This window comes from Triticum urartu, chromosome 2 (genome assembly GCF_003073215.2).
Source record: "Triticum urartu cultivar G1812 chromosome 2, Tu2.1, whole genome shotgun sequence".
Lineage (NCBI taxonomy): Eukaryota > Viridiplantae > Streptophyta > Magnoliopsida > Poales > Poaceae > Triticum > Triticum urartu.
The window spans coordinates 1690691-1705240 of record NC_053023.1 but is presented as its reverse complement, the minus strand read 5'-3'; the positions used below and the strand labels follow the sequence as shown (position 1 = coordinate 1705240).

Below are 14550 nucleotides of genomic sequence, written 5' to 3'. Positions count from 1 at the left end.
GACAAGTAAACTCCAACGACGGAGTGCAGTTACCGAACTGGGAAGTGAAGCATGGCATGAATCAAAGTGAATCGCATGACTTTTTTTGGTCTTTCTATAATATTTTTTATATATCCATCGGGGGGACTGCAAGGACCAAATTAGTGAACTGCAGATTTTGTTTTATGAGTGTCAAATGTTATATGCGAGTCAAATGTGTGCTGGAGCAAACCAAAGAAATAAATCTATATTACAGTTTTTCGGAGTGTTTCTTAAGATGGCAGTCCAACAAGTAGACATGTGGCAAGCGTTGGAACCTTGCTGAGGGTCAAAGGGATGGAACTTGGCACAGATGACATATGGCAGTGGCACCTGGTACATTCCAGAACATTTTGTCCCTGTGCGCAATGGCGAAGCTACCTTAGGCCTTGGCCCGCCTAGCCCAGAAGGAATGCTGGACACTATGCAGCCAGACCAACAGTTTCCATCAGGTTAACCCATCCGGCCCGCCTTACTATTTGTTTCACCCTATGCCACTGTTGTGCGTGACGCTCGGCAAACTGCTGCCGAGTGTGAGTAGCAAGGCACTGGGCCAAGAAGACACGTCACGGCAACTGTGAGCTCACGAAAGCAGCCTTGTCCACGGTTTGTAGCCTTTCCTTCGTTGTCCCTTGAAGGCTAGGACAAACTATTTCCTCCAAACTTCGTCGGTGAACCCGTGGATTTGCCATCCCTCAGCCTGCCGCTTCATCAGCCGGTGGCTTGGAGGAGAATCCCGGTGCCTCTGCTCCGATTGGTAGTTCTAGATTAGGGTCTTTTAGTCCATGCGGGTGTGGCGCTCGGACGGATGGTGGCGCTTCTTTTTTGACTTTGTATTTTGAGCTTCGATCCTCTTCGAGTTTGTCGATACGCACGTAGTCAACGGAGCTCGGCGTAGGTTCCTGCCGTCTCCTTGTGGCAGCGAGGTTAGAGTTTCTTATCATGTGGTGAGATTTGGATAGGTTCTTTATATTTATTCAAGGGTTCAACTGCGATGAGCGTGGCTTTAAGGCAATGGTCCATAGGGGCACGTGCATGAAGACTACCCCTGCATTCATCGGCAAGATCAAGCTGACTAATCTAGTGGAGCGGCGACAATGGCACGCCGGCGGTTCGTTCTGGCGACGGTAGTGATCGTTTGGTGGTCTCAGAATCTCGATGTAGTTTTTATTATGTTTGAGGTGCTTTGTACTACCGATGAAGCTCATTTGATAATAGATCTGAATTCTTTTTGAGGAAAAAAAAGAACCTTGTCCACGGTTTGCCGAGCCACCTTCGATTTTAATCAAACACAGTGACTCACGTCACAGAAATCCGTACACAAGGACCCAAATCGTGCGTGGGTGTGGCTACCCCCATAACCATTCCACGAGAGAAGACCTTCACCGTCGCTGGCCAAAATTGGTGTATAAATACCACCTCTTTGGCTACATCGAGTCTCCCACCAGGAACAAAGACACCATGGGCGTGGCCATGATCTGGGTGGCGGTGGCGGCGTCTTTGGCCACGTCGTGGGCCATCATCAGCGCGTTGTCACGGTTCTTGTGGTCACCCCTCGCCATAACAAGGGCGTTCCGGGCGCAGGGCGTGCGCGGGCCGGACTACCGGTTCCTGGTCGGCAACATCGTCGAGATGAAGCGGCTCCTCGTGGAGAGCGCAGGCCTCGTGCTCGACGTCGGCTGCCATGACTACGGCGCCCTGGTGCAGCCCCACTTTCGCAAATGGATGGCCCTCTACGGTACGTCCACGCCTTAATTTCTTGGACCATTTGCACGGGCGCTTTCTTCTCATCGTACTACCTCCGTCCTGTGATCCTCTTTGTATTTTATGCCAAAATTTAATTAATCAGAATTATAACTGATCAAAAATTAGTGGACATCACAAAAAATTATATCGTTGGATTCGTATTTGAACATTATTTTCGAGGATACTTTTTTCTGACATGTATTCACATTTTATTAATTAAACATGGTGAAATTTTGGCACAAAGTATTAAGGAGACTAATAAACTAGGACGGAGGTAGTTCATACGTACGTGATGATGGAGTGTGCGCGCATGCAGGACGTACGTTCGTCTCGTGGCTCGGGAAGAGGCCGGAATTGTTCATGGGGGACGTGGACATGGTGAAGCAGGTGCTCTCTGACCGCTCGGGGCTGTTCCCAAAGAATCCCATCAACCACCACTTTGCCTGCTTGCTCGGCAAAGGGCTCATCCTCATCGACGGCGACGAGTGGAAGCGCCACCGCAAGGTCGTCCACCCAGTCTTCAGTGTCGACAAGCTAAAGGTGTATAATACTTTTTTTAGCAAACTAGCAATTCCATTAATAAAAAAACTATTAGAATTTGTGAGATACAAATTCTATTATACTGGTATAGATGCAAATCCGTTAATAATTCTTTTCTAACATGTTAATCTAAAATATTAGCGCGTGACCGAATCAAGTCACCTAATGGAGACCATATAAAAAAATAAAAAATAAACATCACCTATTTAGGAACGGAGGAAGTATTACTTCCGTACGGGACTTTTCTGACTCATTGCTTGGCTCCATAGATGTTGGCAGTAACGGTGTCTGATTGTGTTGGGTTGATGCTGTCGGACTGGGAAGCAAAGTTGGAGAAGAGTAGTGGCCATGTGGAAGTCGATATTAGTTGCCAGTTCGAGGAGGTTGCGGCCAACGTGATCTCACGCGTGGCATTTGGGAGAAACCACAAAGAGGCCAAGCAAGTCTATCTGGCGCAGAAAGAGCTCCAATTTCTTGCCTTCTCTAGTTTATTCAATGTTTGGAACCTCGTCCCAGGATTCAGGTACATACTTCGCATGTGACACATGCAACATGTGCAAAATCAACAGGCAATTAATATACAATTTCACAAAGAACAGTTTGATGAATGCATATTCATGTTTCTGAAATTAACCAGGTACCTTCCTACGAAAAATAACGTAAAGATGCATACGCTCAACAAAGAGGTGAGGAGCATACTCGTCAACATCATCAAAAATCGCCTTAACTGCAAGGACACCATGGGATACGGGAACGACATGCTTGGGATAATCCTGAATACTTGCGGGCCAGAGCACGTGCAAAACCCACTCATGAGCATGGACGAGATCATAGAAGAGTGCAAGACCTTCTACTTAGCTGGCCATGAGACCACTGCACAGCTGCTCACCTGGACCACGTTCTTGTTAAGCACCCACTCAGAGTGGCAAGAGAAGCTTAGGGAGGAGGTGACGAGAGAGAGTGGCACAGAAATCCCTGCTGGCGACATGCTCAACAATATGAAGCTGGTCGAGATGTTCATTCTAGAAACTCTCAGGCTATATGGCCCCGTCACCAACATCCAGAGGAAAACAGGCAGCAATCTTGAGCTCAGGGGCATTAGGGTGCCGGAAGGCACAATTCTATCGACCCCGATCAAGATGATACACCGCGACAAGGAGCTCTGGGGTGAGGACGCTGAAGAGTTCAAGCCTCAGAGGTTCAAGAACGGGGTGAGCAGGGCCGCAAAGCACCCGTACGCATTTCTGCCTTTCTCTATGGGGCCTAGGGCTTGCATTGGGCAGAACTTTACCATGATCGAGGCCAAGGTTGTGCTCGCGATGATCCTGCAGAGGTTCTCAGTCTCACTATCCCCAAAGTATGTCCATGCACCCATGGATGTATTCACGATACGACCGAGATATGGGCTTCAAGTGGTCCTCAAAAGCTTGCATGTGTAGATTTGTGCTTAGTATATCGGTAATAATAAGATGCCACATAATGTGGGTTGTACCACGGAACATGCTACTCAATCTGTGCTTGGCGACTAATAATTCACGTTTTCATTATTTTCATTATACCACACCCTCCCTCTACACTTTAATAAAGTTGATATTTACTGGTCTATACTGGCTCGAAGATCACCATGTTACCTGATGGGGTCACCTACTAAGGGTAGGGCCATGAACCTGACATATAGGGCCCACCTAGGGCCCACACCATCATTGTAAGGTTCTTGAACTATATGTGCATTCGGATGCCCACGTCTGTATATCAACTCGGATATGACTCATGCACTGGAATGCTCAGACGTTTTACCGCCAACTGTCACAATTCCAGTAAAAGTATAGATGGTGGTTCTGCTAAAAAACGTGGGGAAAAGGTAAAACAATAGAAACTGAATTCCTGTAACGACAGAAATATATAAATGTGCAAGACGGTAGAAGAAGGAAAACTCCCTATAAACTGAAAGTTGCTTGTAGCATTGCATATATATGAGAGAGAAGGAGAACCCAAACATCAAAAACTATGAAGCTGGCTACCATTACACATTGCTGCTAGCTACTCAACACCGGGTGATGTGATGTGTCCGTCCTCCACACCAGATGCCACCGGCCGGCCGGCAGCTTCAGACATGATGACCTGCATGCTCTAGTACTTAATTAGCATGCCATGGCACATCCTTCTTTGCCTGCATCTCCTTAATTTTCTTTTGAAAAACTGCAGACCCACTTATCTTCCTGTATGATAAAACCTTCATTCATATTTAACTAGTGACCTCCACCTAAAGGACCTGCGGCTATTCATGATACTGGTAATAGGAGGAGGGCGTGCATGTGGTTTCTTCACCGATGCATCGAGGTCTGGAGCTAGAAGAGTCCGCCATAGTTCTTTTGACAACCGTGGCGTCATCAGTTTTCCGTACTTGCTCCAGTCTTCAACCGTGGCCAACAATGGCAGCTGTCCGATCCGATTCAAAGAGCCATGGATGCGCCTCCTCCTCCACTATATCACGCATCGTGGATTGCGGTTTGACTGGGCATGATCGATGAAGAGATTAGAAGAATCTCCTACTCAGCCCCCATCAACCCCGATGGTTTGCAGCGAACACATCATGGTTGGGGCTGGATTGCAGATTCAAGTGAAGTGGATCGGGGAGAAGTTGGCTTGATATTGCCAACACATCATGGCTGGGGCTGGATTGCAGATCGGGGGGAAGCGGATCAGGGAGAGGTTGGCTCGATGGCTAGGGGTGGATCGCAGATTGGGGGGAAGGGGATCGGGGAGAGGTTGGCTCTAGATATTGTTTTACTATTGTTGCATGATCGATGGAGGAAAGGGTATGGGAGGAAAACGTTTTTGTAATAAAGAGGCATGCACGTGGGACATCAGGGTAGGACTCCTTGAGGGACATCATCGTATGGCTGTAGTTAATTAATCATGAGATCGGACGGACAATTAGATTAGGTGTTAAGATTAACATGGAGGCCCGTATGGTGCCTTCGATTAGTAAATATAAGATTGTTAAAGAAGAGTCCCGTTTTACAGGTGGTGATTCCTATTTGATGCTTGTGAGCGTCAAAAGGCGTGGTTTCGCTGATTCGCGGCCTGCCGAGGCCCCAGTTTGGGCCGGCTAACGGTCGGTTCACTGTTTCTTCTTTTTCTGTTTATTTTTTATTTTTTCTGTTTATGTTTTTATTTATTTTTATTTCTTTTCCTTCTTTATTTTTATATTTTTATCCTTGTAGCATACAAAGTTTATTTTGTCTTACAATAATGTTCATCGCGTATTAAGAAAATGTGCATGGTATACTACAAAAAGTTCGTTCTGCATTATATAAATACTCAATCTGAAGGAATGTCAATGTTTAATAAATTTCGATGTTTTGAAAATACTTCACAATTTTCTTCATCAATTTCAAAACCGACAGAAGAAAGCACGAAAAAAAAAAGGATCGATGGAAGGTTCTACAACCAGTGGAATGCGCAAAATTTGTCCAGTACCATGTAGGGGTGCACGTTTGGTCCCTACCCCTCAACCTATATGCGGACTAGAATTCACCATCAACGGGATAGTGAACCGTTTATTTGACACCTTCCTAACGTGGGTTTTCCTATTTAACCCTATAAAGTTTTATATTTTTTAACACAGTACAGATGCAAGCGCTCATATACACGCGCATACACTCATCCCTATGAACGCACACACGCACACCCTATCCATATGAGCACCTGCCGACTAAGCCGACATATCATCTTGAAATTTATGAAGTCACCGTAGGCACTTTGTCATCGACGGAAACGTCTTCTCCCACTGAATGCGCATCGTCAGAAATACTGAAATAAATTCAGGAATAAATGCGAGCAGCAGGACTTGAATCTTGATGGGCTAAGAATACCACAATCCATCTAACCATCCAACCATAAGTTGGTTCACATAAAATTTTTTACTTGACTATTTGACATTCGATGTAAATTCTTTTGATTCCTACGTGACACTTATCTAGATTTGGCTACGAACGGTTTTTTGATGCGACATGATTACGTGAAAGTACCGGTGCAGTATGTGACCAAAACGACATGCAACATCTCTCTTGAAAAAAAAACAAATCAGGTATTTTTTTAACATAGTACAGATGCAGACTGCTCATACGTACGCACTTACCTCACCTCTATGAATGCACACACGCACACTCTACCCTTATAAGCACTTTCGACAGACTGAACCGACACATCATTTTAAGATTGACGAAGTCGTCATAGATGTATTTGTAGTCGACGGGAATGTCCCCTCCCACTGAACGCACATCCCTGAAAGACCTGAAATAAATCCAAGAAAGTGCAAGTACCAATGTCAAGTCTGAAACTTGAACTCTAATGGACGGAGAACACCAGTGTCCTCTTAACCATTCAACCACATAATGGTTATTATTAGCTAATCAAAAGATTGTAATCACGTTACATCAATCGTGTGGCAATTATTAATCAAGCTTTTGTGTATGTCGGGATGGGGTGCGTCTTGGATTGTCGTACGTGCTCCTCCAGATGCATGGATGCAGACAGAGCGGCTGCGCCTTCGGAACCGGTTTCTAGAGGATGGGGTTCATGTTCCCCTCGCCATCTAATCTGGGGAGTTCAGGAGGATCATGGCCACTACCCGCTATGGCAATGCAGAAGAGATAGCAGGAAGGCTCCGTGGACACACGCACCAAACGAGCGTGCCCAACGGAGCTGCGTCAGGCTTTATCGAGCTGAACGTAGATGCGTCCTTCAATATTGATTCAGGAGAAGAGCGAAAAGCGCAATTAAGTGGATACTTCGTGGCGGGTTGCTGTGAATACGAACGCTTTGCTCATGAACCGGGAATTGTGGATTTGAACCCTGTCTTCAAGCATATGCATGTCGACAGTTGAATTCTTTTCATCCAACACAGGTATAAAGAGATAAATAACTAGTTGTAAAGAGTACATGACGTAAGCAGCAAGGTCAGCCTTGTTAGGTTTGTATCTGCATATTTTGTTTTTCTATGTGCATATAGTTTAGATGGTAGTGAGGTGGCGCAGGCCGGTGAACCTTCTGTTATGCACGGAAAAGAGGTGAGATATTGAGCGTGATGAGATGCCGATGGTGCCGTGTGATACGACAATGCCATATCGAAACGGCAAGACATGATGAAGCTGGAGTGTGACGGCTGCACGATTAGGAGCTGGGTGATCCGGAAGTCACTGCTAGCCGCATACATTCAGTTGCGGCTGGGTCGTATGGCCGAGGAGACTACGCAAGTCCTGCATGACCGATAATACTACATGCACGGACGAAAGCAACGGACTTTCACGGACTGGACTGCATGCCCTACTCCAATTGCCCCTCCTAATTTTAACTGGTGGGCTCGCCTCACTTAACCACATCCCAGCCAATCAAATTTTAACCGCCGCGTAATCCCTTGTAAACGTCGGTGTGTCTAGCATTACTCCTGCATGACCCTAGTGAGTTGTTAGATGCATGTGGTTTGTTAGCTAGCTTCACGTATGGTGTTAGTGTGTTAGACTGTTAGTGGACGTAGAAGTGGTCATGGGTTAGTTAGTTAGTGGCTGAACATGTAGGCCGGTTAGTGGCGTGAATTCATAGCATTTGTGGCCGAGTTTTTCTACATACTAGATGATACCCTGCACGTCATTGCGAAAATATTTTGCAACATATTTCAATGTGATTTGCTGTCTGAAACATAAATATTTGAAGGAATAAGTATAAAAGGCTAAAACTAAACGACAAAAATAACGAGCAAACGTTCTCACCTTGTGAATAGATCGGAACGAGTCCGATCGGCTCGAGCGCTCCACCTTCCAGTCGCCCGCTCATTTTTCGCGAAAAAAAGATGGAGCTATGGGATTCGATCCTTGAACCTGCTGCGTGCAGGCTCCTCCCGATAACCAACCCAACTAACTCTATTCGGTGATTAAAGATAAGTTACATTTTCCTTTATCATACTACCGCTCCTTTGCATTACAGGCAAAAAACTAGAAATAAATTTAATGTTTGTGTGTGGGGTGTCTTTGGACTCATACCGGAGTCTCTTATAACTAAGTTGAGGCCCATCAACCAGCTCACCTAAATTACTTTTGTTGTTTTACCCTCCAATTTTATACCTAAGTTCTCGTGGAAAGTTAAGAGGATTGAGATGGGAGCACGCAATCCTTGCTCCCATTATGGTAGCATGTTTATCTTCATTTCAAGACCAGGAGCACGCAACCAATGCATGTCATCGGGCTCCTAAACTTGATAACTTAGGTACAAAGACCACGATAACTTTGATCCGTGGATCAAAGTTATTGAAAACATACCACTGATAATTTTTTTGTAAATAGCATGATAATATACACTCCCAAACTTGATAACTTAGGTATCAACACCGCGATAATTTTGACCCGTGGGAAAAAGTTGTTGAAAACATAATCCGGTAACATCTGTGTAAATAACATGGTGATATAAGCTCTTGAATCTGATAACTTAAGTACAAACACCACGATAACTTTAACCCGTGAAAAAAAAGTTATTGAAAACATACACTGATAACTTTTTTTGTGTGTAAATGGCATAATAATGTAGGCTTTCGGTCCTGATAACTTGGGTACAGACACCACGATAACTTTGACCCATGAAAAAATTTTTGAACATACCACTGATAACTTCTCGTGTAAATAACATGTTAATATATACTTCCGGACATGATAACTTAAGTACAAACATCACAATACTTTGACTCATGTAAAAAATTTGTTGAAAAAACATACCATTGATAACTTCTCGTGTGAATAACATGTTAATATACACTTTCAGACATGATAACTTAAGTACAAACATCACGATAACTTTCACCCGTGGAAAAAACTTGTTGAAAACATACTCCGGTAACATCTGTGTAAATACATGGTAATATAGGCTCCCGGATCTGATAGCTTAGGTACAAATACCACGATAATTTTGACCCGCGAAAAAAAGTTGTTGAAAAAATACTGATAACTTTTTTGTGTGTAAATAGCATGATAATATCGGCTACCGGTCCTGATAACTTGGGTACAAACACCACGATAACTTTGATCCCATGAGAAAAATTGTTGAAAACATACAACCGATAACTTCTTTGTAAATAACATGATAATATACACTCTCAGAATTAATAACTAAGGTATAAACTCCACGGTAACTTTGACCCGTAGAAAAAAGTTATTGAAAACATACTCCAGTAACATCTGTGTAAATAACATGGTAATATAGGCTTTCCGGACCTGATAACTTAGGTACAAACACCACGATAACTTTGACCCATGAGAAAACTTCTTGAAAACATACTCTGATAACTTTTTGTGTAAATAGCATGATAATATAGGCTCCGGTCCTGATAACTTAGGTACAAACACCACGTTAATTTTGACGTTATTTTTTTTGTTGAAAACATACCACTGATAATTTCTCGTATAAATAACATGAGCTGATAACATGGAAAAACGTTGTTAAAAATACTTCCCAATAACTAATGTGTAAACAACCTGATAATACACACACATACGAGCTGATAACTCATATACAAATATCATGGTAATTTTTTGACCGATGGAATGAAAATTGTTGAAAAAGATACCCTCGATAATCTTTGTGCAAGATGGTAATATACACAACAAAGATGATAACTCGTTCCAAATATAATAATCACTTTTTGACCCCTGGGATAAAAGTTTGTTGAAGACATACCCCCCCGAAACTTTTGTGTAAATGACACGGTAACTTATGTATGACAGACGTGATAACTCACGTAGCCCGGATGTGGTAACTTTTGGTTCGAAAAAAAAGTCATCAGAACATATTAACATGGGATCTAGTTTCGAAGATCTCGTCGAGACGCTTTTTTTTTGTGAAGACGGTTTTTTAATCGGGGTGACGGTTTGAGCTACAAAACATTTTGAAGTTTGAAAAAAAGAAAGAATCTAGAATGACATCAGCTTTCGTCCTTTAGTGAATATATGCATGTAATTAGAAGGAGGAGTGCACGTGAAAGGAAAACTAGTCATTCTAATGCATGCATGTATATAATTAGAGTAAAGTAAGGATTGTTCTTGCCTATTGCTAAAATCCGAACGTTTGGTAGTTATAAAAGTCCAAAACTAAAAATACACATATTTATTATGTTTTAGTACTATATAGTTGTAAAATATTTATTAAATATAAATATCATAATAGAATGAAAATTCTCATGTATGTCTGCCTGTTGAGATGAGTCTTTTTTTCCTGCATGCTTCATGATGAAGTGGCATGTTTGTATGTTAAGAGACATATGGTAGTGGAGGTGGGCTTTTTCTCATACATGTTGTCCGATGATGTGGCATGCTTGCATGTGGAGAGAAATAGTTAATGGGGGCTAACTATGTAGATATAGAAGATGTGCGTTACATTGATCAACGAAAACAGGCCGTAAGGGCTATGTACAAAATGTAGCCTTTGTGGTTGCCAGCGAAGAGTGCCTCGACAAAGTCTATGTGTGCTTCCTTGGGTACATGCGTTGTGTGTGCCCATGAGAGAACAAGAGAATAGATAGAAGAAAATGAGGCAACACGTCTCCAAACACTTGTCTTTCTCGCCCTTGTGAGAGATTTGTGTGAGCTGTGAGAGGCAACACAAGGAAGAAGAACGGGCTGCACGAGGCAGAGCCAACAAGCCTCCATAGTCGGTCCGTACTACTACAAGAAGCTGAACTCCTTTGTTATAATTCAAGCCATCAAGCTTCAGAGCAAAGTACTACTACGTGAGCTTCTCTAGTGCAAGTGTGTGTGCGTGTGAACTGTGCTGCACGCAGCTGCAGTTTTCCTTTTGCGTTGCCATCATCTGTTCGTGTATACACATATCTGCTGCTCTCTCATCCTCTTGGTTTGATCCTTGGAGAGCTAGCTACTCTGTAATTTGGCTAACAATTGACATCAGAGGTTTGTTCTGGCAGCTCCAAGACGCATGAGCAGAAGCATCAACAACGCACTCCGAGCCGCGGGCACGGTAGGCAGGACAAGGCGCAGCGGTGAAATCATAGTAAGGGAGGTTGTGTGCGAGACCGGCGGCGGTAGCGGAACCAACCTCTCCTTCCCGATGCCCACACACACCAACTATGGAGGTGAACTTGCAGGTAGCGTGCCTGTGTGATGGAGGAGAACCTGCAGGTAGCGTGCCTATGGGATGCGATTGAGGACGACACTATCTCGCGTAGAGACGACAGCCAGCCGCACGCGGCGCGGACCCCTCCCCCCTGGAGATGCACAATGCTAGCGGGGAAGGCGAGCTCCAAGGAGGCTTGGGCTTTGATCAAAATCCAGCACCTCGGCAGTGGTCAACGAGGAGAATGCTCAGCTGCGGGCGGAGTTCGAGACCATCGTCTTCATCAGCGACGGTGAGCGGGTAGTCATCTCCATTGAGGCTTTGATATACCTAGACACGATCCACATGGAGGAGCTTACGAGGCGGCTCTGCAGGGCGGAGGATCATCTAGACGATGTCCGGCCGGGAGAGCACCAGTGGGGGGCGCCTGCTTCTCACTCAGGAGTGGGATGCGAGGAAGAGGCAGCCACGTGGCAGTGTTGCTTAGAGATGCGGTGGTATCTTGGATAGTGGGCCATGGCCATGGTGCCGGCGGCAACCATGGCGAAAGCATGGCCAGCCCCCGCAAGAGGGCAGGCCTACACGTGGTCCCGACTCCCGAGAACGATGACGACTGGGATAGGTGCCGGTATTACGGCAAGAAGGGCCGCTGGGCCTGCAAATGCCGAAAGAAGCAGCGTGTCGACGTGGCCGCGGTGATGGCATATCTCGTCCAGGCCGAGGAGGGTGATGGACCCATCCTGATGATAGCCTACGCCGAGTCCGTCTAGGAGGGCTCAGCGTCTCTCGGTACTGGCACCCTGGTCATAACCCCGAGCTCAGTCACAACACCGAGCATGGCCGGACCAGCAGCGCATATCAGTGGCCACGTCTTCCTCAATGAGGAGAAGACAATGGTCATGCATGCGCCCGACGGCGACAACCGTAGCAATGTCTGGTTCATCGACACAGCGCGATGAACTACATTACCGGATTGGCCAACGCATTCAGCGAGCTGGACTGATGAATCACGGCTCGGTCGTCGAGATCCACGACCGCGGGACCTTCGTCTTTGCCATCGACAGGGGAGGCCGCCGCACTTTGATGGATGACTTCTTCATCCCGGTGCTAGACGAGAATATGTACAACATCGCTATTCGTTGTGGGGTGTGCACCATGCGCGATCAGCGCAACCACCTCCTCATCGAGGTAACGTGTGCACCGAATCGCCTATACAAGCTTTTGTTTCGTCCTATTCGTCGTGTGTGCCTTTTCGTGTGCCATGTATCCGACACCTGGGGTTGGCATGCACGGCTTGGGTACCAGAACTTTGACGGGCTACGAAGAATGGCGTGCGACGATTTGGTTTGCGGCGTACCCCCACATCGAGCACCCTGGCGAGCTTTGCGAGGCGTGCCTCGTTGGGAAGCAGCGCTGCCTACCATTACAACAAAAGTTACGGTACAGGGCAGAAAATCCCCTCGAGCTAGGCCATGGCGATCTCGATGGCCCAGTCACGCCAGCAACACCGGGCGGATGATGGTACATGCCACTGCTCGTCGCTAGTTCATGTGGGCGACGCTCCTTGCCTCAAAGGACGAGAGTGACAGAGTCAAGTTCCAAGCTGCAGCGGAGGATGAATGCAGCCACAAGCTGTGCATGTTGCGTACCAATTGGGTTGACGAGTTCACCCACATGAACTGGCTAAGTTGGGGTAACTTTCATACAGAAACTGATAATAGTTTTATTGTTTGGAATGTTCGACTGTATTATATGTAGCCTCTGTACATGTCTTGTAATCCGTATTATACACCTCTGTGTACCCATATATATATATATATATGAGATAGCCACATCCGTTTTAGGGTGTCGAGCAGTTTCCCGACAACTATGCTTTACATGGTATCAGATTAGGTCGGTCCGGTGTCTTCCGCCGCCGCCTCTGGTCCGATCGCCCCCGCCGCCCGCCATCGCCATGCCGCCTTCTGCCCTATAGTCGCCATTCCTGGCATCTCAACCGTTGGCCTGGGCCCACGCCCGATCGACTGCCAAGGCAGCACCCGCGGTGTAGCCGCCGCCGTCTTTGATCGCTTTCGTGCCCCCGTCTGCGGCACCCTCGACTGCCGCCCCTGCAGCGTCCGCTCCGATCGGAGCTGACCCGATGGTGCCCTACGGGGCACCTCCCCCTACGCACGGAGTGCCGCCCCACTACGGTGGGCCCGCACCCACGTATCTGCCCTACGGGGTGTATCCACCGCAACCCTACGTTGCCCTGACCCCGGCTTCGTCCGCCTACGGCGTGTCCCCTCGATTTATGGCTCTTATCTGCCGCCGTACCCCCACTACTATGCACTGGCCTCCCTGTCATCCTAAGGCAGGCATGCTGGCGCCTCGACGTCGGAGACGAGGGTCTCCTTGCTCGTCCCTGCTGGTGCTCCGTCTCTGGGATTTTATGCGCCCAACTACGCCACGCCTGCTCCCGTGGACGTTGTGGGGTGTGCACTGCGGCCTCATCGCAGTTCTACTTCGCGCATCTCATCCCGGTGAAGCTCACGCCGAATAAATATTTGGCACGGTGTGTGCAGGTGCTACCCCTTCTCCACAGTCCCTACCTCGAGGGGTACGTCGACGGTACCCTGCCATGCCTACTGCCGTATGACCCTCCATACCACGTGTGGGTGGCTCAGGATCAGGCCATCCTCTTGGCCATCCAGCCCTCGCTTACGGTAGGCGTCTCGTCGCTCGTTCTCTTTGACACCATGTCTCGTGATGCGTGGTCCACCCTACACACGAGTTTCGTGTCTTAGCCACAGGCGTGTGCTCATGCCATCTACAAGAAGGTTGCGTAGTAGACGTCACACAACGTAATGAAGAGATTAAGAATAAATATACCATGTCATATTAAAGATGCAGGTTCTGAATTCCTTGCACATGCATGCAAGGAGCTGGACCCCCAAATTTGTGTCCTCAGCATAGACATGCACGCAATGCCTAAACATTCTTCTTAGATTAAGAATTTGTAGCATATGCACCCAACTTTAGATTTGATAAAATTCTAGCACTAATAACTCATCTACTTGTATAAGGAAACCACACACACCAAAGGAGAGGAAAGGTAGATGAAGGGAACCTGTTGCCGGGGCCGAAGTT

General features: G+C 46.4%; 1 protein-coding gene across 1 annotated transcript; it reads left to right on the top strand.

Annotated features, from left to right (window-relative positions):
* The first annotated feature begins 1475 nt into the window (after positions 1–1475).
* Positions 1476–3798, top strand: LOC125540547 (cytochrome P450 709B1-like). Its single transcript, XM_048704164.1, has 4 exons — positions 1476–1756; positions 2081–2304; positions 2574–2827; positions 2942–3798. The coding sequence occupies exons 1-4, from the start codon at positions 1480–1482 to the stop codon at positions 3741–3743; spliced, it is 1557 nt and encodes a 518-aa protein (XP_048560121.1). The 5' UTR covers positions 1476–1479; the 3' UTR covers positions 3744–3798.
* Positions 3799–14550: the final 10752 nt, after the last annotated feature.

Coding starts and splice junctions, on each gene's coding strand:
- LOC125540547 (XM_048704164.1), top strand. CDS start 1,480: ATGGGCGTGGCCATGATCTGGGTGGCGGTGGCGGCGTCTTTGGCCACG. Junction 1,757..2,080: donor CAAATGGATGGCCCTCTACG/GTACGTCCACGC, acceptor GCGCGCATGCAG/GACGTACGTTCGTCTCGTGG. Junction 2,305..2,573: donor TCAGTGTCGACAAGCTAAAG/GTGTATAATACT, acceptor TTGGCTCCATAG/ATGTTGGCAGTAACGGTGTC.